This window comes from Neoarius graeffei, chromosome 2, assembly GCF_027579695.1.
Source record: "Neoarius graeffei isolate fNeoGra1 chromosome 2, fNeoGra1.pri, whole genome shotgun sequence".
NCBI lineage: Eukaryota > Metazoa > Chordata > Actinopteri > Siluriformes > Ariidae > Neoarius > Neoarius graeffei.
In genome coordinates this window covers 103,336,966-103,364,200 of record NC_083570.1, presented here as the reverse complement: position 1 = coordinate 103,364,200, position 27,235 = coordinate 103,336,966, and the positions used below count along the sequence as shown (strand labels likewise).

At 44.6% G+C, this 27,235-nt stretch overlaps 2 gene segments (V, D, J or C); one reads left to right on the top strand and one right to left on the bottom strand.

Moving 5' to 3' along the window:
* The first annotated feature begins 3,788 nt into the window (after positions 1-3,788).
* Positions 3,789-5,643, top strand: LOC132870484 (Ig kappa-b4 chain C region-like). The segment is given in 3 exon segments: positions 3,789-3,872; positions 4,494-4,578; positions 5,324-5,643. Coding segments are annotated over 3 exon segments (489 nt in total).
* Positions 5,644-12,504: 6,861 nt separating this feature from the next.
* LOC132870475 (probable non-functional immunoglobulin kappa variable 6D-41) lies at positions 12,505-27,160 on the bottom strand. The segment is given in 4 exon segments: positions 12,505-12,618; positions 13,148-13,207; positions 26,637-26,980; positions 27,096-27,160. Coding segments are annotated over 4 exon segments (567 nt in total).
* Between the last annotated feature and the right edge of the window lie 75 nt (positions 27,161-27,235).

Genomic DNA, 27,235 nt, shown 5'->3' with positions numbered 1-27,235 from the left:
GTGGACTTCAGGAGAGAGCACACCCAGCATGCTCCACTATCTATTGACGGTGCTGCAGTGGAGAGGGTGAGCAGCGCCAAGTTTCTGGGTGTGCACATCTCTGAAGACCTGTCCTGGAGCAACAACACCGCATCACTGGCCAAAAAAGCCCAACAGCGTCTGTACTTCCTCCGCAAACTGAGGAGAGCAAGAGCCCCAGCCCCCATCATGCACACTTTCTACAGAGGCACCATCGAGAACATTCTGACCAGCTGCATCACCGTGTGGTATGGCGCCTGCACTGTGTCCTGCTGCAAGTCTCTGCAGCGCATCGTGAGAGCAGCTGAGAGGATCATTGGTGTCTCTCTCCCTTCTCTTATGGATATCTATAACTCCCGCCTTACCCGAAAAGCCATCAGGATTGCAGGTGACCCCACCCACCCATCTCACAGCTTCTTCAGTCTGCTGCCGTCGGGGAGGAGACTGCGGAGTCTCCGGGCCAAAACCAGCAGGCTCAAGGACAGTTTCTTTTACCAGGCAGTCAGGAGGCTCAACTCCCTCCCTGCTCTGCCCCTCCTCCCCCCTCTGCCCCCTGCCACAGATTCTGCCCACACCCCCCTGCCCCCCCTTCAGCATCTGACATGTCATCCTCACAGTTTCCCCCCAACACACACACATACACACACACACACACACACACACACACATCTCATCGTTCATTAACACACTGAACTCAGGGACCGCACATCTCACTTTACCTCGCTCATTTGCACTATTCCACACTACCTCACCTTAACAGCTGCTAGTTTGTTTACACTGCTTATTTCATGTTTATCTGCTATACCTCAAGTGCCCTTGACTGTTTGGTTATTTGAACCAATTTATGTGTGTGTGTGTGTGTGTGTGTGTGTGTGTGTGTGTGTGTGTGTGTGTGTGTGTGTGTGTGTATATGAGTGTTTAGTCTAAGTCTAGTTCATATCTAGAGTGTTTATACTGTTTATACTGTTTGAGTGTTTAGTCTATGTCTTGTTCTTATCTAGTATTTATACTGTTTATTTATACTGTGTATATTGTTTGTCTGAGTGTTTAGTCTATGTCTAGTTCCTATCTTGAGTGTTTATACTGGTTATATTGTTGTTTGTTTGTTTTTTCAATTATTCTATTTTTATTTATTGCATTGCCTGTTTGCACCGTGGGTCAGAGAGGACTGAAATTTCATCTGTGCTGTATGTCGAGCATGTATAGCATATTTGACAATAAAGTTGACTTGACTTGACTTGATCTAAAATCTTGTCCTATTGTACACACACACACACACACACACTAAGTAAGATCAGGCTCCTATTCTAAAGGTCCTGTTCATACAAACCTCCTGGAACACAATATACGCTTTTAGCAATTTAATTTATATCTCTTTGGATAAAAGCAATCAATGAGCAAAGTAAATTTCATGGATTAAAAAAAAAAAAAAGATTGAACTGGATGGGAAATCTGTGTATTGTGCTCCATCTTCCTGAACTTACTGTGGATGTATCTGATCAAAGTGACATTGTGTCCATCCATAAATGTGCGGAAGTGTGGAAGAAGTAAGTAGTGTGATTAAATGTCATGAATCTACACAAAATAGCACATAATTCCAATTAAAGATCTCCATGGTCTCGCTGGAAAAGTATCAGTCTCAGTGTGGTTTGGTAAAAACATTTCCCAAAGTGTGAATATACCACAGAGCACAATTAAATCCATTATTTTAAAACTGGATCAAATATGGCACAAATGAGACTCTGCCTAGAGGAGGCTGTTCACCAAAAATCAGTGTCCAGGTAAAGAAGGGCATTACTCAGGATGCCACAAAGGGGCCAAAGGTAAATCTCTCAGCATGATGCTCCCACCACCATGCTTCATTCAGCACATCAGTTTCGACCAAATATACAGTAGTTCAGTTCATTGTTCCAAGTTGTGTTTTGTTCTCATCAGACTGATTTTTCCATGTTTGCTGAGTCTGCCACAAGCCTGAAGATAAACTCAAACGGGGTTTCATATGACTTCCATCACGAACTTGTTTTCCATGATGCTGTTTGTTTAAGGATGTTCTACAACATATTTCAGGGCCTTTCAGGAACAGGTAGATTTGCACTGCGATCATGTGACACTAGTGGACACCATTCAACTAATTATATGACTTCTGATGGGAACTTGTTTCATCAGAACTAATTTAGAGTTATCGTCTCATTATCTCTAGCCGCTTTATCCTGTTCTACAGGGTCACAGGCAAGCTGGAGCCTATCCCAGCTGACTACGGGCGAAAGGCAGGGTACACCCTGGACAAGTCGCCAGGTCATCACAGGGCTGACACATAGACACAGACAACCATTCACACTCACATTCACACCTACGCTCAATTTAGAGTCACCAGTTAACCTAACCTGCATGTCTTTGGACTGTGGGGGAAACCGGAGCACCCGGAGGAAACCCACGCGGACACGGGGAGAACATGCAAACTCCGCACAGAAAGGCCCTCGCCGGCCACGGGGCTCGAACCCGGACCTTCTTGCTGTGAGGCGACAGCGCTAACCACTACACCACCGTGCTGCCTAATTTAGAGTTAATTAACTCATAAGAATATTGACTGATTTTCCCCAAACTTCAATAATGTGGGAGGTTTTGTGTAGCTTCATGACCTTTAGTCCCACTTCAGTGCATTTCAGTTCCAGGCTGTAACACTAGAAAATGTGGAAAAGTGCAGTGTGTGTGAATACTTATGCAACTGACATGGTATACACTTTAGGGTCAGTAATGTCAGTGTGTTATGTACCAGAAATGGGCAAACAGTCAACAGCTTCATCTAAGTTTTTCAGAACAATGGCCTTCGAAATGATTAGTCATATTTCCTTTTTCTGAACCAGTTCGGTGTTGGGCTCAAGGGAGGACTGAGTGAAAATATAGCAGGAAAAATTCAAAAAGGCCTCGAAGTCTAATCCTACATCTTTCGTTGCTGAACTAATTTAATGGAAATATAGCTTACTATATACTCACTTTTCATAATCATCATGGTTATTGAAAGATTTCGACTGTGAGTTGTGAACTTGTGTCGTATCACATCCTCCAACTCAGCACCTGCAATCTCTCCCAGCTGCAGCAGTGCAGTCTCTCTACAATCTGACTGAGGGAGGTTTTTGTACGACTCTATAACACTGTGTGAAACAGTAACCAGAGATGGAATGGAAACTCTGACAGTAATAATCTCCTGCATCTTCAGTCTGGACTCCACTGATGGTCAGAGTGAAATCAGATCCAGATCCACTGCCACTGAAACGAGCTGGAAAACCTGACTGTCGCTGATTCGCAAGTTTAATCAGGAGTTTAGGAGCTTCTCCAGGTTTCTGCTGATACCAGTGTAACCGGTCAGCAGATGAGTCTGTGTACACGGCCTGACTGGTTCTACACTTGATGGTGACTGTTTCTCCTGGAAGAGCAGATTTCACTCCAGGAGTCTGAGTTACTGTGACTTGACCTCTGCATTCTGAAAAAAAAAAAACGTATGATACAGAAACTGTTGAAAGAATAATCATGAGACAAACCTGAAAAATGTATTGTCTTGACCAGTTTGTTTAAAATATAAAAGGCAAAGCTGTGTCTGACCTTGAGTCCAGAGGATCAGTGTCCAGATGAAGACGGGGATCAAAGTCATGGTAGCTGTGGGTGAAGTTGCTGTAGCAGCAGCTCTCAGTCATGAAGTGTTAAAGTCACAGCGCTATAAACACTCCCAGAGCACTGAAGCATGTGCTGCCAATGCAAAGTGTCCTCTAAGTATGGAAACACCTTTACCACATTCCCCCAATCTTACTGTAATTCTCACACTACTACAGAGTTATTGTGTGAATTTTACTTGTGGGGTCAGATGGAGATTTTCTGTAAAACACTTTGAGGTCTAAGATGCATAAATAAGTGAATTAGAGAGAGAAGCTTCAACTTTCACTGGATGGTGTTTGTACTGAATGTTAATGAGTTTCTCACTGTAGTGGATTTATGGTGGAAGAAGCAGCATCAATGTTGGCAGTGAGTAAATACACAATAATATTTTTTACTGTAAATTAATCTTTAGTTTATTGTAGGACTTAAATATCATATCATAACTTTCTATCAGTCTACAGAAGCAGTGGAGGAATTATTCTCACTTTAGCTCCACACGTTCAGTCATATATTGTAAATTTCTCATGAGTACATCAGCATTTTTACTCCATGAGGCATTCTGGGTAAATCCTGTGCAATTGCAGATCTACATTTTGTGAAATTTCAACTTTTATTTTGTGTAATTTATTTGTGTTTCTCACTCACTAATTGCATCCTCAGTTTAGATTGACACTCTTGGTGTTTAAAAAGAAAAAAAAAACAGTAAAATATAGTAAAACAGTCAGAGAGTTAGTGTATTAATCAGCTGATGTGAGCAGAAGTTGGTGTTTTGTAGCTGTTTTGTAATAAGAGGTTTAAATGGATGGAGAGAGCAGTGAGTTTAGAGCAGCAGGGTTTTTGTACGGCTGCTAAACCTGTTTGTATCACTGTGGTACACTTTTGGTGGAGGAACCAAACTGTCTGTGGGCCGTAAGTAACCTGTTTACTAATTACTGAAATGGAGTGTGTTCAGATTAATGACTGAAATGGAGTGTGTTCAGATTCATGTTGTAATGTGTAAAGAACATATTTTAGATTTATTTTTCCTCCAAATCCAGAACAGATGTGATTTTTGTATCACGTCCTTCTGTTTCTCAAATTTCCCTTATTTTAGAAGTTTGAAAAATGTCTTTGATTATACTGCTGGTTGTTAATTATAATTTAAAGCTTAAATGTATTTGACTATAGTGCTGGTGTTAATTGTATTTTAAATCTAAAAGCGAAGTCGATATCATTGTGCAAATTACAGATGACATTTTGTTGAATGATTTTAACGACATTTAATATCTTAGAGACTGTGAGTCCAAATACAGATTTAAATGTAGAAACCAAAACTGAATTTGCTTAAGTGGTAAATATTCTGTATTTTAAATGTGGCTTATTCATGTTATAAAATGAGCTTCATATTTTTAATTCCTGAATACTCAGTATAATTCATTTTTACTGTCCAGGGATAACTGTAATAAAAATGATTATAGACCTAAGATGTAAAAGTATTTGAATTGAGTGTGAATCGTTTGTGATGCTCCACTGAACTCAGTTCTGCTCTGTAAGATATAAAGGGAAGTGAAACACACAGTGAGCTGAAACGAAGCCTGAGTGACTGACAGCTGTCCATTCCTGTCTCAACTCTGTGTGTGTGTGTGTGTGTGTGTGTGTGTGTGTGTGTGTGTAGGTGTCACTCAGCCCAGTGTGACGGTGTTGCCCCCCTCCAGTGTGGAGCTGCAGCAGGAGAAGGTCACACTCATGTGTGTGGCCGACAAGGGCTTCCCCTCGGACTGGACACTGAGCTGGAAGGTTGATGGGAGCAGCTGGAGCTCGGGGGAGAGCCGCAGCACCGCCGTTCTGCACGCGGACGGCCTCTACAGCTGGAGCAGCACGCTGAGCCTCCACCCGGAGCAGTGGAGGAACAAGGTGGTGACCTGTGAGGCCTCCAAAGACAACCAACCTACTGTGGTGGGCAGAGTGAACACAGAGCAGTGCTCAGAGCTATGAGCTCACACACACTTTACTCAGCTCACCTTCTACTGCTTCACTGTGTGTTACATGTGGCCTTTACTGCTCAAATGTCCCACTTTCATCATTTCATTTGAGTTATTAACATGTGAGCTCACACACTCCTCAGTTTAACTCAATTCTTCTTCTTAATGATCACTTACATATGTGTTAAGTGTGTGTATCACTGCAATGTCCTGCTTTGAATTATTAATAAAAGCCTTTGAATCATGAAACCCTTTTGGTGCACATTATTGTTCATGTTCATCATAAACAAATCACCAAAGCATCAGTCTCAGTATCTGTAATAGACCATCATATTTATTCTAAAGATCAAAAATAGTAATAATAATAATAATAATAATAATATTAATAATAATCATCATCATTATTAGCTAGCTTACTGGAGTTGTTAAGGACTTGGCATGAGTCATCTAGTCGTCCAAACATATACACACAGACTCAATGAGCTACGCACAGCCTCAGTGAGTCTCCATTACCCAGCACTGCCAGCATCATGTGGAGACAGTAAGGACGACATCCATCGGTGCCTCGAGTGAGATTGTTTTTTTATATGCCACTGGTGTGAAGCAGCCATATTGCTTCAGGCGACTACACCCACAAACATCGATACAGGCCTGCAGCTTCTGACGGATAACTGGTTGGGTCCCCATTTAAATTCATTTAATTTCCACATTTAAATTGATTTCATTTTTATTTCATCTCAGTGAGAATATCTGACAGCTTTAGCAGCATTCCCCATGGGTTCTGAAAAAAATTTCTCCCCTTTTTTCCTTGAAAAATCAAGTCAAAGAGGTATTGTTCACTTTTTCTTATTTTTCTTTCACTTAGTCTGTATTTTTTTCTTCCTTACCAACTTATAAAAGTGGACATAATACAGGTTTATACCAACCAAACTGTTACAATTCAAACATTTGTATAGATACAGCTAGGCTTCTCCATTACATATAAATTTTAGGCTCCACTCCAGCTTCTAATAAGAAAGACCTTGATTTTGGGCGCCCTGTGCACCATCAAGGTAAAATAAACCTCTTTAGTTTGAGTTTATTTAAGGTTATTTTCACATGGAATTGTTCAAAAGAGCTTTTAGGACTCCCTTTACCCCTTTACTTCAACACAAAACTTGATTTACAGTTGAACAGAGTCAAGAAGAGTCTGGGAACAAACAACAGTGAAGGAATCCGAATTTACTGCTGATTTACAAACCGAACACAGAAAGGCAGCGTTTTACATCATACGTTCACCACGAGGACTGAACATGCCATGCCTCCTGAAACGTAGCTCCCTTCAGTCACTTGCCGGCTGACAGCATTTTCACTTTGGCACTTTTTACTGGCCCCTGTATTACTGGCACTGTCCAATGTGCTCGGGGACAGTCGGGGCTCTGAGTGTGCCTCCACCGTGTTTCTTTCGGCCCTGAATTCATCTTCAGTGCTTGAAGAAGATGCCCGAAAACTTAGACTGCACTATTGTTTGGTTCAAACCGTGATAATCACCCCATGACACCAGGCCGATTAAGACGCACAATGATTGGTCAAAAGCTTGGTGCTCATTTGGTCATTATTTGTAGTCGATTTTTATTGATCACAGACACGTGTTCATTGTTTCCACTCTGGCTTCCCGCCGTCTCTTCACTGTGGTTGGATTTCGGCAAACAGAGGGATTTCTAGAAAAGATGATTTATGGTAATGATCTCATCTCATAGGGCGGCACGGTGGTGTAGTGGTTAGCGCTGTCGCCTCACAGCAAGAAGGTCCTGGGTTCGAGCCCCGGGGCCGGCGAGGGCCTTTCTGTGTGGAGTTTGCATGTTCTCCCCGTGTCCGCGTGGGTTTCCTCCGGGTGCTCCGGTTTCCCCCACAGTCCAAAGACATGCAGGTTAGGTTAACTGGTGACTCTAAATTGACCGTAGGTGTGAATGTGAGTGTGAATGGTTGTCTGTGTCTATGTGTCAGCCCTGTGATGACCTGGCGACTTGTCCAGGGTGTACCCCGCCTTTCGCCCGTAGTCAGCTGGGATAGGCTCCAGCTTGCCTGCGACCCTGTAGAAGGATAAAGCGGCTAGAGATAATGTGATGTGTGTGTGTGATCTCATCTCATCTCATTATCTCTAGCCACTTTATCCTGTCCTACAGGGTCGCAGGCGAGCTGGAGCCTATCCCAGCTGACTACGGGCGAAAGGCGGGGTACACCCTGGTCGCCAGGTATGGTAATGATAAAGATGACAAATACATTCTTCACTGTGACGACTGCTAGTAATTTTCTCTTCATCACTGATGGATTATGTTTGTTAATGATGAGTGCGATGAGCGCCAGCGGGAGCCGTGGTTTAGGATTTGGGGTTTTGATATCACATTTTGTGTGTTGATACTGAAAGTGTGTTGCTGAATGCATGGCCGTGAACTGAAACACTGAGGTTTTTTTTTTTTTTTTAATTTACATTGAAAGAGGGGGCGGCACGGTGGTGTAGTGATTAGCGCTGTCGCCTCACAGCAAGAAGGTCCTGGGTTCGAGCCCCGGGGCCGGCGAGGGCCTTTCTGTGTGGAGTTTGCATGTTCTCCCCGTGTCCGCGTGGGTTTCCTCCGGGTGCTCCGGTTTCCCCCACAGTCCAAAGACATGCAGGTTAGGTTAACTGGTGACTCTAAATTGACCGTAGGTGTGAATGTGAGTGTGAATGGTTGTCTGTGTCTATGTGTCAGCCCTGTGATGACCTGGCGACTTGTCCAGGGTGTACCCCGCCTTTCGCCCGTAGTTAGCTGGGATAGGCTCCAGCTTGCCTGCGACCCTGTAGAAGGATAAAGCGGCTAGAGATAATGAGATGAGATGAGACATTGAAAGAGACTTGAAAGACTCCAAAAGCTTTTAATTTGATTTTATGACCCTTTATATTTGAATGTATATATGTAAATCTATTTTTAAGTTAATAGTTTAAATTATCTGTTGCATTTTGCATATTTCATGGATTATTTCATACACTGGTAATACTGAGTTTATATTTGCAAAAGGCTTTCAAGTACTCTCAGAGTTAAAGTGCATTCAAGGGTTAATTTAATTGTGTATTAAGAACACGTTCAGATAATCTGATTTATTTGATGAGTGACATTGGGCATTGAGAAAAAGGTTTAGTGACGGTTTTATTTCTAGCTGCTTAAATAGGCCTATGAGTGATAATAAGTTATTTATCATAAAGCATTAATTTAACCTCAAGAAAGAGATTTATTGCGAATTATAAGAATTTGGGGAGCACACCTCAGTCCATATAGCCGGGGAGCTAGGGGGCGCTACAGAGTGATTGTGTGGATTTTGCTTGTGGGTTCAGACGGAGATTTTCTGGAAAATAATTTTAGATCTAAGATGCACAAATAAGTGAATTAGAGAGAGAAGCATCAACTTTCACTGGTCAAAATGAGAGATTTCTTGGAAAGTACAAATTTATCAATGCAGTAAAGAAATGACGGGAGTTGAGTCTTTCACTTTAACTCCATCAGCATTCAGACTGACTACACAGGAGATTTAGAGGTGAGCAGCATTATAAAGTGATTCTTTACCATCTATATAGATCATGTATATTGATTTTTCTGACTGTAGAGATGAAGCTCATCACTAATCCATCATTTGGTGTTATTTCTCCTCCTGTCTCCTGCAGCGTGTACAGTACACTGTGCTCCAGAGTCAGACCGTTTTACTGAAACATCACTGAGTTTAAACACCAGAGTGACAAAGAAAACTAACCAATGAAGAAATCTTTAATCAGACAGATGTGTTCTGTAAATATAACCACAAGTAAAACAGTATCTACAATATATTATGGATCCAAATATCTGTAATATCTACAATATGCAGTATACATTATAAATGTATATGCTATCAGCAATATAAATGGTACACAATTTACAGACAATGTGCAGGATATATTACAGAAAATACACAATATACAACAAATACACACATGACACAGTCAGTGTACACAGAGTGCAGTGTAGTAGTGCAAACAAGAGCATGTTACAGGAGGTAAATATTGTACACTAATATAATGGCAAGGATGGTTCAGGTATATTTATGAAGTTGATGGCACAGGGAAAAAGCTGCTCTTATGTGTGGTGGTTCTGGTTCTCAATGCTCTATAGCGCCTGCTGGAGAGGAGGAGCTGGAACAGGTTGTGACCAGGGTGTGAGGTGTCCTTCATGAATTTCTCAGCATACTTCCTGGTTCATGAAATGTACAAATCCTGGAGACTGGGCAGGGGAGCACCGATGATCCTTTCTGCTAACCTTACTGTTCACTGCAGTCTGTTCCTGTCCTGTTTTGAGGCTGCTCCGAACCAGAGTGTTATGGATGTGCACAGGATGGATTCATGACAGCGGTGTACAACTGTGTCAGCAGCTCCTGTGACATACCGTACTTTCTGAGTTGCTGCTAAAAGTACATCCTCTGCTGGGCTTTTTTTAAGGATGGAGTTGATGTTGCATTCCCACTTCAAGTCTTGTGAAATGGTTTTTCCCAGGAACTGAAATGTCTTAATGGTTGACACAGCACTGCTGGAAATTGTGAGGGGGAGCATGGCAGAGGGGTGCCTCCTGATGTTCAGTATTATCTCCACCGTCTTTAGCATGTTTAGCTCCACGTTATTCTGACTGCACCAGAGCACCAACTGGGAGAAGCTGTGGCCTAATGCTTAGCAAATGGTTAACGATGTTTAGATTTGGGACCAAAAGGTTGTTGGGTATAAGTTTCTGGGTGTGCACATCTCTGAAGACCTGTCCTGGAGCAACAACACCGCATCACTGGCCAAAAAAGCCCAACAGTGTCTGTACTTCCTCCGCAAACTGAGGAGAGCAAGCGCCCCGGCCCGCATCATACACACATTCTACAGAGGCACCATCGAGAACATCCTGACCAGCTGCATCACTGTGTGGTATGGCGCCTGCACCGTGTCCTGCTGCAAGACTCTGCAGCGCATCGTGAGAGCACCTGAAAGGATCATTGGTGTCTCTCTCCCTTCTCTTATGGATATCTATAACTCCCGCCTCACCCGAAAAACCATCAGGATTGCAGGTGACCCCACCCACCCATCTCACAGCCTCTTCAGCCTGCTGCTGTCGGGGAGGAGACTGCGGAGTCTCCGGGCCAAAACCAGCAGGCTCAAGGACAGTTTCTTTCACCAGGCAGTCAGGAGGCTCAACTCCCTCTCTGTTCTGCCCCTCCTCCCCCCTCTGCCCCCTGCCACAGATTCTGCCCACACACCCCCCTGCCCCCCCTTCAGCATCTGACATCATGTCACCCTCACAGTCCCCCCCCAACACACACACACACACACACACACACACACACACACACACACACAGACTCTCAACATTCATTCGCACACTGAACTCAGGGTCTGCACATTTCACTTTACGTCGCTCATTTGCACTATTCCACACTACCTCACCTTAACAGCTTTTAGTTTATTGTTTATACTGCTTATTTCTTGTTTACTTGCTATACCTCAAGTACCCTTGACTGTTTATTTTATGTGCTTTGCTCAATTTATATATATATATATATATATATATATATATATATATATATATATATATATATATATATATACCTGTGAGTGTTTCGTCTATGTCTATTTCTTGAGTGTTTATACTGTTGATATTGTTTATTTCAGTTATTCTATTTTTATTTATTGCATTGTCTGTTTGCACCGTGGGTCAGAGAGGACTGAATTTTCATCTGTGCTGTCTTAAGTAATATATAGATTTAGGCACTGCCTAAAAGCAGAGCTCCCATCTGTTTCTGGGTTGTAGAATTTTCTTATATCATAGCCAGTCTCTTGTTTTATTTCTTTCCTGGCGAGCACTGGCCACTCGGCAGTGTGTCTGACTGGTAATTACTAACACTGACCACTAGGCAGTGTGTGTGACTGGTGGGACACGTACACGGACAAACCACAAAAAATCGACTCGATGGGTTTAACATTTTTTCTTAGGTATGGTGCCCAGCTCGGGAGCTCCGCTATTACCGGTACTTCTGGAGTGCATTTCCCACACCAACAGACATGCTACAATTTAAAGATCAGTCTGTAACTGGAGTTAATTCATTTGTCCACAGTTTCCTGTCTCTGGTCCTGGAGTGTCCCCTGTCCTGCACATTTTACTATTTTACCTGCACTAACACACTCACTCAACTCAGCAAGCACTGTTAATTAGCTGAAGAGTTAAATGAGGTGTGTTGAGAGCAGGTAAAGTGCTGAAATGTGCAGGACAGGGGGTCCTGGGGTGGACAAGGGGTAAACCAGGGTTAGGAACCTGTGAGGTAGTCAATGTCAGGACACCATGAACACTGATCAAACACATGACACCTCAAAAAGCAAGAAATTTCACAGACATTAATCACTGGATTTAACCTTGACGTATCTGTGTCTTTTAATGAGTGTGTAACACCACGACTGAGAGAACTGGGAAACTATTGATCTTACAGTAGTGGATGTGATGGACTGTGTGCAGTGTGGTGTGATGATGATTGAGAGATTTCTAATGTGAGTTGTGAGTTAGTGTGGTGTGGTTCCTCTCCTCCACAGAGGGTCATTGTGTCGTATCACATCCTCCAACTCAGCACCTGCAGTCTCTCCCAGCTGCAGCAGTGCAGTCTCTCTACAATCTGACTGAGGGAGGTTTTTGTACGACTCTATAACACTGTGTGAACCAGTAACCAGAGATATCATGATGACTCAGACAGTAATAATCTCCTGCATCTTCAGTCTGGACTCCACTGATGGTCAGAGTGAAATCAGATCCAGATCCACTGCCACTGAAACGAGCTGGAAAACCTGACTGTCGCTGATTTGCAAATTTAATCAGGAGTTTAGGAGCTTCTCCAGGTTTCTGCTGATACCAGTGTAAGTAGTGGCCATTTGAGCTGTAGTAATACACTGCCTGACTGGTTCTACACTTGATGGTGACTGTTTCTCCTGGAAGAGCAGATTTCACTGCAGGAGTCTGAGTTACTGTGGCTTGACCTCTGCATTCTGAAAAAAATAATATAATATCACAATATGAAATTGAAATATTATAATAGAAACAGTAATTGTATTTGTATGAACAGATCATTGTAGAGATAAAATATGAAGCCGTGTCTGACCTTGAGTCCAGAGGATCAGTGTCCAGATGAAGACGGGGATCAAAGTCATGGTAGCTGTGGGTGAAGTTGCTGTAGCAGCAGCTCTCAGTCATGAAGTGTTAAAGTCACAGCGCTATAAACACTCCCAGAGCACTGAAGCATGTGCTGCCAATGCAAAGTGTCCTCTAAGTATGGAAACACCTTTACCACATTCCCCCAATCTTACTGTAATTCTCACATTATTACAGAGTTGTAGCCCAGTGGAAATTTTGTTATCAGTTTATTTATTTATTGTTATTAAAATTTTAATTTCATGTCTTTTATAATATGGTAACATCCTTGACATTTAATAATAAATAAGTTAGTTTAAATTTACTTACCTTTAACGTGGATCCAGTCAGCAGTTGGGGTGAGAGGTCAGCAAGAAACAGGAAGGTGTTCTTGAGGGAGAGAACAACACGAGGGAGAAGAAAGGGAGACACGAGTGAGATATTGCATAAAACAGGCGCTTCAGGTGACTACGCCCAGAAGCGTCGATACAGGCCTGCACCTTCTGACTGATAACCTGTTGGGTACCCATTTTAAATTAATTTCATTTCCCCAATTAATTTGATTTCAATTTTATTTCATCTCAGTGAGAATAACTGGTGGCTTTAGCAGCATTCCCCATGGGTTCTGAAAAATGTTCTCCACTTTTTTCCTTGAAAAATCAAGTCAAAGCAGTATTCTTCACTTTTTCTTTTTTGTCTTCACTTAGTCTGTAATTTTTCTTTGTTACTGACTTATCAAAGTGGATGTAATACAGGTTTATACCAACCACACTGGCACAATTCAAACATTTGTACAGATACAGCTAGGCTTCTCCATTACATGTAAAATTTAAGCTCCACTCCAGCCTCTTATAAGAAAGTTCTTGATTTTGGGCGCCCTATGCACCATCAAGATAAAATCAACCTCTTTAGTTTGAGCTTATTTAAGTTTATTTTAGTATGGAATTGTTCAAAAGAGCTTTTAGGATTCCCTTTACCCCTTTACTTTAACACAAAACTTCATTTACAATTGAACAGAGTGGAGAAGAGTCTGGGAACAAACAACAATGACCCTGAGTTCAGTGTGCGAATTTCCCGTTAATTTACAAACTCAACACAGAATGACAGCGTTTTACATCATACGTTCACCAAGGGGACTCAACACGCTATGCCTCCCAAAATGTAGCTGCCTTCAGTCACTTGCCGGCTGACAGCATTTTCACTTTGGCGCTTTTTACGGACCCCTGTATTACTGAACCTGTCCAATGTGCTCGGGGACAGTAGGGGCTCTGAGTGTGCTTCGACCGTCGCTGTTTCAGCCCTTAAATCACCTTCAGTGCTTGAAGAAGACTGCCCAAAAAACTTCATCAGCTTAGACTGCACCATTGTTTGGTTCACGCAAAGATAATCACACCACCACTCCAGGCCGAATAAGACGCACTGTGATTGGTCAAAAGCTTGGCACTCATTTGGTGATTATGTGTAGTCAATTTTTATTGGTCATAAGCACATGCTCATTGTTTACACTCTGGCTTCCCGCTGTCTCTTCACTGTGGTTGGATTTCAGCAAACGGAGGGATTTCTTAAGGGATTTCTAGAAAAGATGAATTCTGATGATAAAGATGACAAATACATTCTTCACTGTGATGATTGCTAGTAATTTTCTCTTCATCACTGATGGATTATGTTTGTTAAAGACAAGTGTGATGAGTGCCAGCGGGAACCTTGCTTTAGGATTTGGGGTTTTGATATAACCTTTTGTGTATGTGTGTATCAGCACAGAATTAAATATGAAGTCTACTAAATTAAATTATGCAGCAGCAAATATATTATAAAGTGCAATAGTATAAAGTGACCTGTGGAATTAGGAATGTTCAAGTATAAATAGAAGTTTAGAGTTTGGGTTTGGAGTTCAGGAGTCTAGTGACCTGGCGGGAAAAGCTGTTACAGAACCTGGTGGTCCTGCACCTAATGCTGCGGAACCTCTTTCTAGAGGCCAGAGGTGAGAACAGTCCATAGTGAGGGTGTGAGGGGTCACTGATGATGTTTCTGGCTCGAGACATGCAACGTGCAATGTCCTGAATGGAGGGAAGAGAAGTCCCAATGATTTTCTCTGCTGTCCTCACCACTCTCCTCACATTCTTCCAGTCAGAGGTACTTCAGCCTTCACACCACACAGAGATGCAGCTGGTTAAAACACTCTCTATCTTGCTTCTGTAGAATGTAGTGAGGATGGGCGGGGGCAGGTGGGCTCTCCTCATCCTAAGCAAAGTGCAGATGTTGCTGTACCTTCCTGATCAGTGATGCAGTGCTCACAGACCAGGTGAAGTTGTCTGTGATGTGCACCCCCAGGAACTTGGTGCTACTGACCACCTCCACGGCCATGTTGTTGATGAGAAGTGGAGCGTGGCTGGGTTGTTTTTTTTTTTTTCCTGAAGTCAACAATGATCTCTTTGGTTTTGTCCACTTTCAGGATCAGGTTGTTTTCTCTGCACCAGCCCATCAGCTGCTCCACCTCCTCTCTATAAGCCAGGTTGTTATTGTCCCTAATGAGGCCCACCACTGTTGTGTCATCCGCAAGCTTCACAATGTGGTTGCTGGTAGCCTTGGGGACACAGTCATGTGTCATCAGCATGAACAGCAGAGGGCTCAGGACACAGCCCTGAGGGGAGCCTATGCGGAGAGTGATGACACTGGAGTTGTTCTGTCTGACCCGCACTGACTGTGGTCTTTCGGTGAGGAAGTCTATCAGCCAGTTGCATGGGGGGGTGCTGAAGCCCAGAGGACCCAGTTTGTTCACCAGATGCTGTGGAATGATAGTATTGAACACTGAACTGAAGTCCAGGACCAGCATCCGCACATGAGTGTTCTTCTCCTCCAGATGTGCAAAGCTCAGGTGAAGAGTGGAGGAGATGGCGTCTTCAGTGGAGCGGTTTGGACGGTCGGCAAACTGGAAGGGGTCGAATGTGCGAGGGAGCCTGGAGGTGATGTACTCCTTTGCCAGCCTCTCAAAGCACTTCATCATAATGGGAGTGAGTGCGATGGGCCGGTAGTCATTAAGTGATGTGATTTGAGGGGTTTTTGGCACTGGGATGATGGTGGCAGTCTTGAAACATGATGGGACTTTGGCTTGATCCAGTGAGGTGTTGAAGATGTCTGTTAGAACATGAGCCAGCTGGTCTGCACATTCCCTGAGCACCCGACCAGGAATATTATCAGGGCCCGGTAAGGTTAAGTGAAGGTTTTATTTCTAGCTGCTTAAATTGGCCTATTTGTAATAATAAGTTATTTACCATAAAGCATTCATTTTTTTTATATTTATTCAGGAAGCTCATGTCACATTACGTGATTTTCAATGAGGTCCTGTCTATAAAACATAACAATAATTACAGGAAAAAAAATCATTCACAAATTATAACACGAATGCAAAAAAATGTATGTGGCAGTGGGGGTGTGGTCAAGCGCCGGTCTGTGACAGGAGGGCGGAGTTGGGGAAGGTAAGTGGCAGAATCGCTTCACCTGAGTGTAATTAACCTGTGTTTTGTGTGTGTGTTCTCCCCAGTAAACCGCCCTACTTAAGGAGGGAAAGGGAGAGCGGAAGCGAGCTTCTTCCCCGGCAGAGCCGACAGTGTGTGTGTGTGTGTGTGTCTCTGCCTGTTGGTTTAAATATTGTTCGACTGAAAAGTTCGGCAATAAAGCCTTCTGAGAACCTTGATCTCTGTCCTGCCGTCCTCTGTGCTCCACCCACACGCTATTTGCGCTACAGTGGTGCCAAAACCCGGGAAAAGGTGGAGCATCAGTCCTGCAGCCCCATGGACTCCTCCCCGTTGGCGGACTTGGTCCACGCCCTCGCCACGGCTCAGCAGAGCCAGCACCAGGCACTCGTCACTCTCCGGAAGGACCAGGAGCGCTGCTTCGAAGCCCTGGTGCTGGCTCAGCAGGAAGATCGAGAGGCGTTCCGGCGTCCCCTCGCATCGGCGGGGTCCACCAGCGCCCCGGCCGTGGGCCTGTCTCCCCTCACCTTAACTAAGATGGGCCTGCAGGACGACCCCGAGGCTTTCATCACGTTGTTCGAGCAGGTCGCCGAAGCCTCGGGGTGGCCGATGGAGCAGCGCGCGGCGCGCCTCCTCCCCCTCCTGACGGGAGAGGCGCAGCTGGCCGCACTACAGCTCCCCGCCGATCGCCGGCTGGCCTACGCCGACCTTCGCCGGGCTGTCCTCCAGCGCGTGGGGCGCACGCCGGAGCAGCAGCGCCAGCGCTTCCGCGCGCTGCGGATGGAGGAAGTCGGCAGCCCGTTCGCGTTCGGCCAGCAGCTCCGGGACGCCTGCTGGCGGTGGCTGAGGGCCGAAGATCGCGACGCCGAGGGAATCATCGACCAGGTGGCGCTGGAACAGTTCATCGCCCGCTTACCAGCCGGAACCGCAGAGTGGGTCCAGTGCCACCGCCCGGCGTCGCTGGATCAGGCCGGCTGTTCCGGCGGCAGGACAACCACCGACATCGTCTTCTCTCTCCTCTCTCTCTTTCTCTCCCCCCTCCTCCCGTGTCCCGTCCTCGCCCCATTCCCCCACCACGGAGGCGGGGGCCGGCTCCACCCCAGCCGGCCCGCCGCACCCGTGGTGCCCTCCCGTTTCTCCCTTCTGTGTCTGTCTCTCCCCCCCCTCAGGTGAGTGAGCCTCAGAACACAGCTGCAGAGGGAAGGCCCGGGCCGGTTTGCTGGCGCTGCGGGGAACCGGGCCACCTGCAGCAACAGTGTGCAGCGATGGAGGTGGGGGCGGTGGTGCGGATCCCCGACACGCCAGAGGCTGCCCTCGATCGGGCCGGAGCGTATCGCATACCGGTAAGTGTACAAGGGGCTACATATCAGGCGTTGGTGGATTCAGGCTTCAATCAGACCTCGATCCGCCAAAGCCTGGTGCAAGACGAGGCATTGGGGGGAGCACAAGGGGTGAAGGTGTTGTCTGTGCACGGGGATATTCATAGCTACCCGTTAGTGTCGGTCCACATATATTTCAGAGGGGAAAAATCAATAGTGAAGGCGGCGGTTAATCCTCGCCTTACCCACTCTTTGATCTTGGGGACTGATTGACCGGGATTTCGGGGTTTGATGGCACGCCTAGTAGAGTGGGTCCTGCCGGTTGATGGGGGAGGGTCCCGGTGTCGCTTTGGCTGGAGCGGCGGTCGCAGAGCCGTCTACGTCATCTCCGCGACAGAGTGAGGAGCCCCCGGCCCCTCCTCTTTCTATTGGGGAATCCCTCACGGATTTCCCACTGGAACAATCGCGAGATGAGACTCTGCGACACGCGTTTGACCAAGTGAGAGTAATCGATGGTCAAACGCTCCAGCTGAACGCCACCCCGCCCTTCCCCTATTTTTCTATTTTGAAGGATAGGTTATACCGAGTGACGCAGGACACTCAGATGAAAGAGCGGGTCACCCAGTTGTTAATTCCAAAGAGCCGCCGGGAATTGGTATTCCAGGCGGCTCACTTTAATCCCATGGCTGGACACCTCGGGCAGGATAAGACACTCGCCCGGATAATGGCCCGATTCTATTGGCCGGGGATTCACGGCGACGTCCGTAAGTGGTGTACGGCGTGCCGCGAATGCCAGTTAGTAAATCCAGCGGCCATTCCAAAAGCGCCCTTGCGCCCCCTACCATTAATCGAGACCCCGTTCGAAAGAATTGGGATGGATCTCGTCGGGCCATTAGACCGGTCAACATGTGGGTACCGCTTTATATTGGTTCTGGTGGACTATGCAACGCGATACCCAGAAGCGGTGCCTCTTCGCAATATCTCAGCACGCAGTATTGCAGAGGCCCTCTTCCACGTCATCTCCCGGGTTGGAATCCCGAAAGAGATTCTGACTGACCAGGGCACCTCGTTTATGTCACAAACACTGAGCGAACTGTATGGGCTACTGGGTATTAAGCCGATCCGCACCAGCGTTTATCACCCACAGACGGACGGTTTAGTTGAACGGTTCAATCGCACCCTCAAGAATATTATCAAAAAATTCATAAGTGAGGACGCACGTAACTGGGATAAGTGGCTCAAACCCTTGCTGTTTGCAGTGCGAGAGGTCCCCCAAGCCTCCACGGGGTTCTCCCCATTTGAATTATTATATGGGCGTAAGCCGCGCGGCATCTTAGATGTACTGCGGGAAAATTGGGAAGAGGGACCTTCACAGAGCAAAAACGAAATTCAGTACGTTATGGATCTGCGTGCAAAACTCCACACGCTCACCCACCTAACTCAGGAGAATTTGCGGCAGGCCCAGGAACGGCAAACCCGCCTGTACAACAAGGGCACGCGCCTTAGAGAGTTCACTCCGGGAGATAAGGTACTCGTCCTGTTGCCCACGTCGAGCTCCAAATTAATCGCCAAGTGGCAAGGACCCTTTGAGGTCACACGGCGAGTCGGGGACGTCGACTATGAGGTTAGGTGAACAGACAGGGAGGGGGCGCTACAGATCTACCACCTCAATCTGTTAAAACTCTGGAAAGAGGAGGTCCCCGTGGCGTTGGTGTTGGTAGTTCCGGAGAAGGCGGAGCTGGGGCCGGAGGTCCAAAAAGGGACATTGGCATCTCGTACCTCTCCGGTCCCCTGTGGAGACCACCTCTCCCCGACCCAACTCACGGAGGTCGCCCAGTTGCAGGCCGAGTTTTCGGATGTATTCTCGCCCCTGCCCGGTCGCACTAACCTCATAGAACACCACATAGAGACGCCCCCGGGGGTGGTAGTGCGCAGCCGTCCTTATAGATTACCCGAACACAAAAAAAAGGTAGTTCGGGAAGAACTTCAGGCCATGCTTGAAATGGGCATCGTCGAGGAGTCCCACAGTGACTGGAGCAGCCCGGTGGTCTTAGTTCCTAAGGCCGACGGCTCAGTCCGGTTCTGTGTGGACTATAGAAAAGTCAACGCGGTGTCTAAATTCGACGCGTACCCAATGCCTCGTATTGATGAGCTGCTCGATCGACTAGGCACGGCTCGTTTTTACTCGACACTGGATTTGACGAAGGGATATTGGCAGATCCCCTTAACTCCATTATCCCGGGAGAAAACGGCCTTTTCCACACCGTTCGGCTTACACCAGTTCGTCACACTTCCGTTTGGGCTGTTTGGGGCGCCCGCTACGTTTCAGCGGCTGATGGACCGGGTCCTCTGGCCCCACGCCACCTACGCGGCCGCTTACCTAGACGACATCATTATTTATAGTAATGACTGGCAGCGGCACCTGCAACACCTGAGGGCCGTCCTTAGGTCGCTGAGGCGGGCGGGGCTCACTGCCAACCCGAAGAAGTGTGCGATTGGGCGGGTGGAAGTACGGTATCTGGGCTTCCACTTGGGTAACGGGCAGGTGCGTCCCCAAATTAATAAGACAGCAGCGATTGCGGCCTGCCCGTGGCCCAAAACCAAAAAGGGGGTCAGACAGTTCCTGGGGCTGGCTGGCTATTATCGTAGGTTTATACCTAATTATTCGGACGTCACCAGCGCGCTGACTGACCTCACTAAAAAGGGGGTGCCAGATCCGGTCCAGTGGACGGAGCAGTGCCAGCGGGCTTTCTCTGAGGTAAAGGCTGCACTGTGTGGGGGGCCACTTTTGCACTCCCCTGACTTCTCTCTCCTTTTTTTGTTACAGACGGATGCGTCAGACAGAGGGCTGGGGGCCGTTTTGTCCCAGCAGGTGGGGGGAGAGGACCGCCCAGTGTTATACATCAGCCGGAAGCTGTCAGTGCATGAGGGGCACTACAGCACTATCAAGAAAGAGTGCCTGGCCATCAAGTGGGCGGTCCTCGCCCTCCGTTACTACCTGCTGGGGCGCTCTTTCACCCTCTGTTCGGACCACGCGCCCCTCCAGTGGCTCCACCGCATGAAGGATGCCAACACGCGGATCACCCGTTGGTATCTGGCGCTCCAACCTTTCAACTTCAAGGTGGTCCACAGGCCGGGGGCGCAGATGGTCATGGCGGACTTCCTCTCCCGTCAAGGGGGGGGAGTCGGCTGCGGGCCGGACGGGCGCCAGGCCTGAGTCGGGCGGTGGGGGTATGTGGCAGCGGGGGTGTGGTCAAGCGCCGGTCTGTGACAGGAGGGCGGAGTTGGGGAAGGTAAGTGGCAGAATCGCTTCACCTGAGTGTAATTAACCTGTGTTTTGTGTGTGTGTTCTCCCCAGTAAACCGCCCTACTTAAGGAGGGAAAGGGAGAGCGGAAGGGAGCTTCTTCCCCAGCAGAGCCGACAGTGTGTGTGTGTGTGTGTGTGTGTGTGTGTGTGTGTGTGTGTGTGTGTGTCTCTGCCTGTTGGTTTAAATATTGTTCGACTGAAAAGTTCGGCAATAAAGCCTTCTGAGAACCTTGATCTCTGTCCTGCCGTCCTCTGTGCTCCACCCACACGTTATTCGCGCTACAATGTACAAATCAAATAATTACAATTATAAAATTAAATAATCATTATCTTTCTATTTAAAAATATGCAAATTTTTAATTGAACATAGGTCCCTTGGGAAATTGTTCCAGTCCTGGCCAATACTTTGTAGTAGTGCTTTTTTTCCCCAATTCCTTTTGACTTTTATTAAGTGAATGCTATCTCTTTTCCTGGTGTGGTAGCTATGAAAGTCCTTGCTGTATTAGATTTTGATGCCACTATCGATAAAGCCATTGAGATATTATTTGAAGGCCAGTAATACTCTATGATGGACACGATGTTGTTTGTTTTCCACCTAAGTTCACATAGAGCATCAGTCGAAGATGAGTATACTGGAACATTCAGTATCAATTTAGCACATTTATTTTGAAGGATTTGTAGCTGGATCATGATGGTGAAGTTGTTTTTATCACCCCAGATGAAATCTGCATAATTGAATAGTGGGTAAATAAGACTGTTACACAGGGTGATCCTAGCATGTCTGGGTAGATCTTTGACATGTCTCAATATACCCATCCTCTGCTTAACTCTGATGCAGATGTTTTCTATGTGTATTGACCACGACATATTCTGCTGCACAGTTACTCCTAGATATTTAAAAGAATCAGTGCATTCAATGGTATTGCTGTCAGCGATGATGGTCAAATTACTGATGGATTTTAATTTTTGAGAGCTGCCAAAGAGCACAAACTTGCACTTAGATGAATTGAGTGTTAATAGATTTTCCTTAAACCACCTGGATACTGTGAGTAAATCACTATTCAGCATATTTTCAATATTTTTGGCATTGCTTGAGGAGTAATACGGTACCGTATCATCAGCATATAAAATGATGTTGCTGTGAATAATACATGATGGTAAATCATTAACATAAATGATGAATAGTAGGGGACCCAGGCAAGGCAAGGCAAGGCAAGTTTATTTATATAGCACATTTCATACACAGTGGCAGTTCAATGTGCTTTACAGAAGTAAAAGCAAAACAGTAAACAATTGAGAATAAATTTACATAAAATAATTGGGAAAAAATATAATAAGAATTAAACAATAGTAGAAATAAAATAATAAAATGAAGTAGAAGTTCAAATAGGGGGAGAAAAAAAACAGCAGAATAAAATAGAATAAAGTTAAGTAAAATTTGAAACATGCAGAAACTGTAAAAGTACAGATTATAAAACATGTAAAGAAGACAATATTAATTATTTCACAGAAAGCATCTGAAAACAGCTTGGTCTTTAAAGGATGCTTCCTTGAGGTACACCAATAGTCATTGGTGCAGATGTAGACATGATGTCACCAATAGATGTTACTTGTGTCCTATCAGTGAGATATGACTTAAACCAGTCAAGAGCATCTTGATCAAAACCCTAGTATTCAAGTTTACATAGTAGTAGTAAATGGTTGACAGTGTCAAAAGCTTTAGTTACATCTAGAAATACTGTTCCTGTAAATCGTCCATTGTCCATGTTATTCAAAATGTTGTCTGTGAAATGTGATAAGGCAACACCAGCAGAGAGCTGAGGACGAAATCCAAATTGTTGAAAAGATATCAACTTATTTGTATTCATGTAATCGTACAACTGGATGTGAACAGCTCTCTCTAGGAGCTTACAGTACTTATTATTGGTAATATAGTGATCGGCCAATAGTTGTTTGGATCGCAGCGATCACCAGCTTTAAATAAAGATGTTACTTTGCCACATTTCCATATTGACGGCACAATATTGGTTGATAACGAGCGATTGAATAAACTTGTAAGACTGTCTGCAATTACAGAAGATGCATCTTTCATCAAACGAGTGCTAATATTGTCCAATCAGATGGCTTTATTAATTTTCAGACAATTAAGTTGAGTAATGACAAATTCTTTTTCAACTGGTTTAAACAAGAACTTGTGGGCTGACACTTTTGTTGTTGAAGTAATGGACAATGAAACAAAGGGCTTTAATTTATCAGCTAGCTTAGCACCAGTAGTCACAAAGTGGTGGTTAAGGGTTTCAGCCATAGACTTAGCATCTGAGATAATAGCACTATCAGATTCCAAGCAAGCTAGCTGTGGGCTTTCTTTTCGAGATGTCACAGCATTCAAGATTTTCCACAGATCACTTGGGTTTTTCTTGTTATCTTGTATTACTTTAGAATAGTACTCAGATTTACATGTTTTGATAGAATTTGTCACCAAGATTTTCTGTTTTTTGTAAGCGGACCAAACCTTCAGTGAATTAGATCTTATTGCTTTTCTGTATAAATGATCACACTTTTTCATCTCTTCAGCTAACTGGCTTGTCATCCATGGATTGTAAATGCCTTTGACTGTTATTGCCTTTAATGGTGCATGCCGATTTGCAGTGTCTATAAACATTTTGCTCCAGAAACAAACTGCCTGGTTGATACCACTTTCATTGTCAACCAAACTCCAATCTATGAAATCTATCTGTCTCAAGAATCTATCCCAAGAATCCAATTTATCTAAAGAAAGAGATTTCTTGCTAATTAAAATAATTTGGGGAGCACACCTCAGTAGCCGGGGAGCTAAGGGGCGCTACAGAGTTATTGTGTGAATTTTCCTTGTGGGGTCAGATGGAGATTTTCTGGAAAATACTTTTAGATCTAAGATGCATAAATAAGTGAATTAGCGAGAGAAGCTTCAACTTTCACTGGTCAAAATGAGAGATTTCTTGGAAATTACAAATGTATAAATGTATAAAGGTCGACGAGAAATGACAGAAGTTGAGTTTTTCACTTTAATTCCATCAGAATTCAGACTGACTACAGAGGAGATTTAGAGGTGAGCAGCATTATAAAGTTATTCTTTACCATCTTTCTGTATCATGTGTATTCCGTTTCTGACTGTAGAGATGAATCTCATCACTAATCCATCATTTGGTGTTATTTCTCCTCCAGTCTCCTGCAGTGTGTACAGTACACTGTGCTCCAGAGTCAGACAGGTTTACTGAATCATCACTGAGTTTAAACACCAGAGTGACAAAGAAAACTAACCAATGAAGAAATCTTTAATCAGACAGTTGTGTTCTGTAAATATAACCACAATTATTGAATATGTGTGTGTGTCTGTGTGTGTGTGTTTTCTCCAGCTGGTCTGGTGGTGAACTCTTCCGTGTCTCTGCTCCCTCCCTCCTCTCTGCAGCTCTCTGAGGGATCAGCCTCGCTGCTCTGCCTGCTCTCAGTCTATTCTCCACAGGGGGCGCTGCTGAGCTGCATTATGGATGGTGCCGAGGTGAATGAGGGGGTTCTGACCAGCACAGAAGAACAGAAAGACTCTTCAGAACCCCAATCCTCACCAAAGAATGTGGGAAGAGTCCGAGGTGTTCAGCTGTACCGTCTCCCGCCACGACACCACTCAGATCACCTCGTTCTGAGAGAGTTGTTGTAAAGTCCACTAGAATTCAATTAAAACACTTAGCAGACTGAAGTGGAGTCAGTGGTGTAGCTGTACTGAAATAAAGCTTAAATATGGAAAGCATGTCTCCTTTTTCAGTCGTGAAGTGTCTTTGACAGTGATTTGGATCAGCACCTTTAACAGCAGGTCGAGTGCAGTGCTGTGTGTTGTGCTTGAGTGAGTTCGACTGAAGAACCATGAACATCTGCTGAAAGTGTTGATCTATTCTGGGACTCAGAGCTGTTCATGCAAATGAACTGTTACTGCTTATTTCTCTGACTGGTTAGAATGTGCATCATATCAGAATGAATCTCACACATGCCATAACAATACACTCAAGAATAAACTGATGTCAGAGAAAATATAAAAATATGATTTCCTTTTTAAAAGAAATCTCTCCTGTAATATTTGTATAAACCACAACAGGAGTCAAGACAGTGATAGACACAGAAACTGTAGACAGATCAAAAGAGAGAGAGAATCACATATCAAGGCAGTAGTAGAGACGTATTCAAGATCTAAAATCTTGTCCTATCGTTCACACACACACACACACACACACACACACAAAGAGTAATACAAACCTCCTTGAACACAATATATTATTTAAGCATTTTAATTTATATATTTTTGGAAAAAAAAGCAATAAATGAACAAAGTACATGTCAGGAATAAATTAAAAAAAAGATTGAACTGGATGGGAAATCTGTGTATTGTGCTCCACCTTCCTGAACTTACTGTGGCTGTAGCTGATCAAAGTGACATTGTGTCCATCCATAAATGTGCGCAAGTGTGGAAAGAGTAAGTAGTGTGATTAAATGTCATGAATCTACACAAAATAGCACATCATTGCAATTAAAAATCTCCATGGTCTCACTGGAAAAGTATCAGTCTTGGTTTGGTTTGGTTTGGTTTGGTAAAAACATTTCCCAATGTGTGAATATACCACAGAGCACAATTAAATCCATTATTTTAAAACTGGATCAAATATGGCACAAATGAGACTCTGCCTAGAGGAGGCTGTTCACCAAAAATCAGTGTCCAGGTAAAGAAGGGCATTACTCAGGATGCCACAAAGGGGCCAAAGGTAACTCTCTCAGCATGATGTTCCCACCACCATGCTTCAATCGGGACATCAGTTTCGACCAAATATGGTTCAGTTCATTGCTCCAAGTTGTGTTTTGTTCTCATCAGACCGATTCTTCCATGTTTGCTGAGTCTGTCACAAGCCTGAAGATAAACTCAAATGGGGTTTCATGTGACTTCCATCAAGAACTTGTTTTCCATGTTGCCGTTTGTTTCAGGAAGTTCTCCAACATATTTCAGGACCTTTCAGGAACAGGTAGATTTACACTGCGATCATGTGACACTGGTGGACACCGTTCAACTAATTATATGACTTCTGATGAGAACTTGTTTCATCAGAACTAATTTAGAGCTAATTAACTAATAAGAACCTTTACTGATTTTCCCCAAACTTCATTAAGGTGGGAGGTTTTGTGTAGCTTCATGACCTTTAGTTCCACTTACTGTAAGTGCATTTCAGTTCCAGGCTGTAACACTAGAAAATGTGGAAAGGTGCAGTGTGTGTGAATACTTATGCAACTGACATGGTATACACTTAAGGGTCAGCAATGTCAATGTGTGATGGACCAGAAATGGGCAAACAGTCAACAGCTTCATCTAAGCTTTTCAGAACAATGGCCTTCGAAATGATTAGCGATATTTCCTTTTTGTGAACCAATTCAGTGTTGGGCTCAAAGGAGGATTGAGTGAAAATATAGCAGGAAAAATTCAAAAAGGCCTCGAAGTCTAATCCTATATTTTTCTTTGCTGAACTAATTTAATGGAAATATAGTTTATTATATACTCACTTTTCATAATCATCATGGTTATTGAGAGATTTCTACTGTGAGTTGTGAACTTGTATCGTATCACATCCTCCAACTCAGCACCTGCAGTCTCTCCCAGCTGCAGCAGTGCAGTCTCTCTACAATCTGACTGAGGGAGGTTTTTGTACGACTCTATAACACTGTGTGAACCAGTAACCAGAGATAGAATGGTAACTCTGACAGTAATAATCTGCTGCATCTTCAGTCTGGACTCCACTGATGGTCAGAGTGAAATCAGATCCAGATCCACTGCCACTGAAACGAGCTGGAAAACCTGACTGTCGCTGATTCGCAAGTTTAATCAGGAGTTTAGGAGCTTCTCCAGGTTTCTGCTGATACCAGTATAAGTAGTGGCCATATGAGCTGTCATAATACACTGCCTGACTGGTTCTACAGTTGATGGTGACTGTTTCTCCTGGAAGAGCAGATTTCACTGCAGGAGTCTGAGTTACTGTGACTTGACCTCTGCATTCTGAAAAAAAATGTATGATACAGAAACTGTTGAAAGAATAATCATGAGACAAACCTGAAAAATGTATTGTCTTGACCAGTTTGTTCAAAATATAAAAGGCAAAGCCGTGTCTGACCTCGAGTCCAGAGGATCAGTGTCCAGATGAAGACGGGGATCAAAGTCATGGTAGCTGTGGGTGAAGTTGCTGTAGCAGCAGCTCTCAGTCATGAAGTGTTAAAGTCACAGCGCTATAAACACTCCCAGAGCACTGAAGCA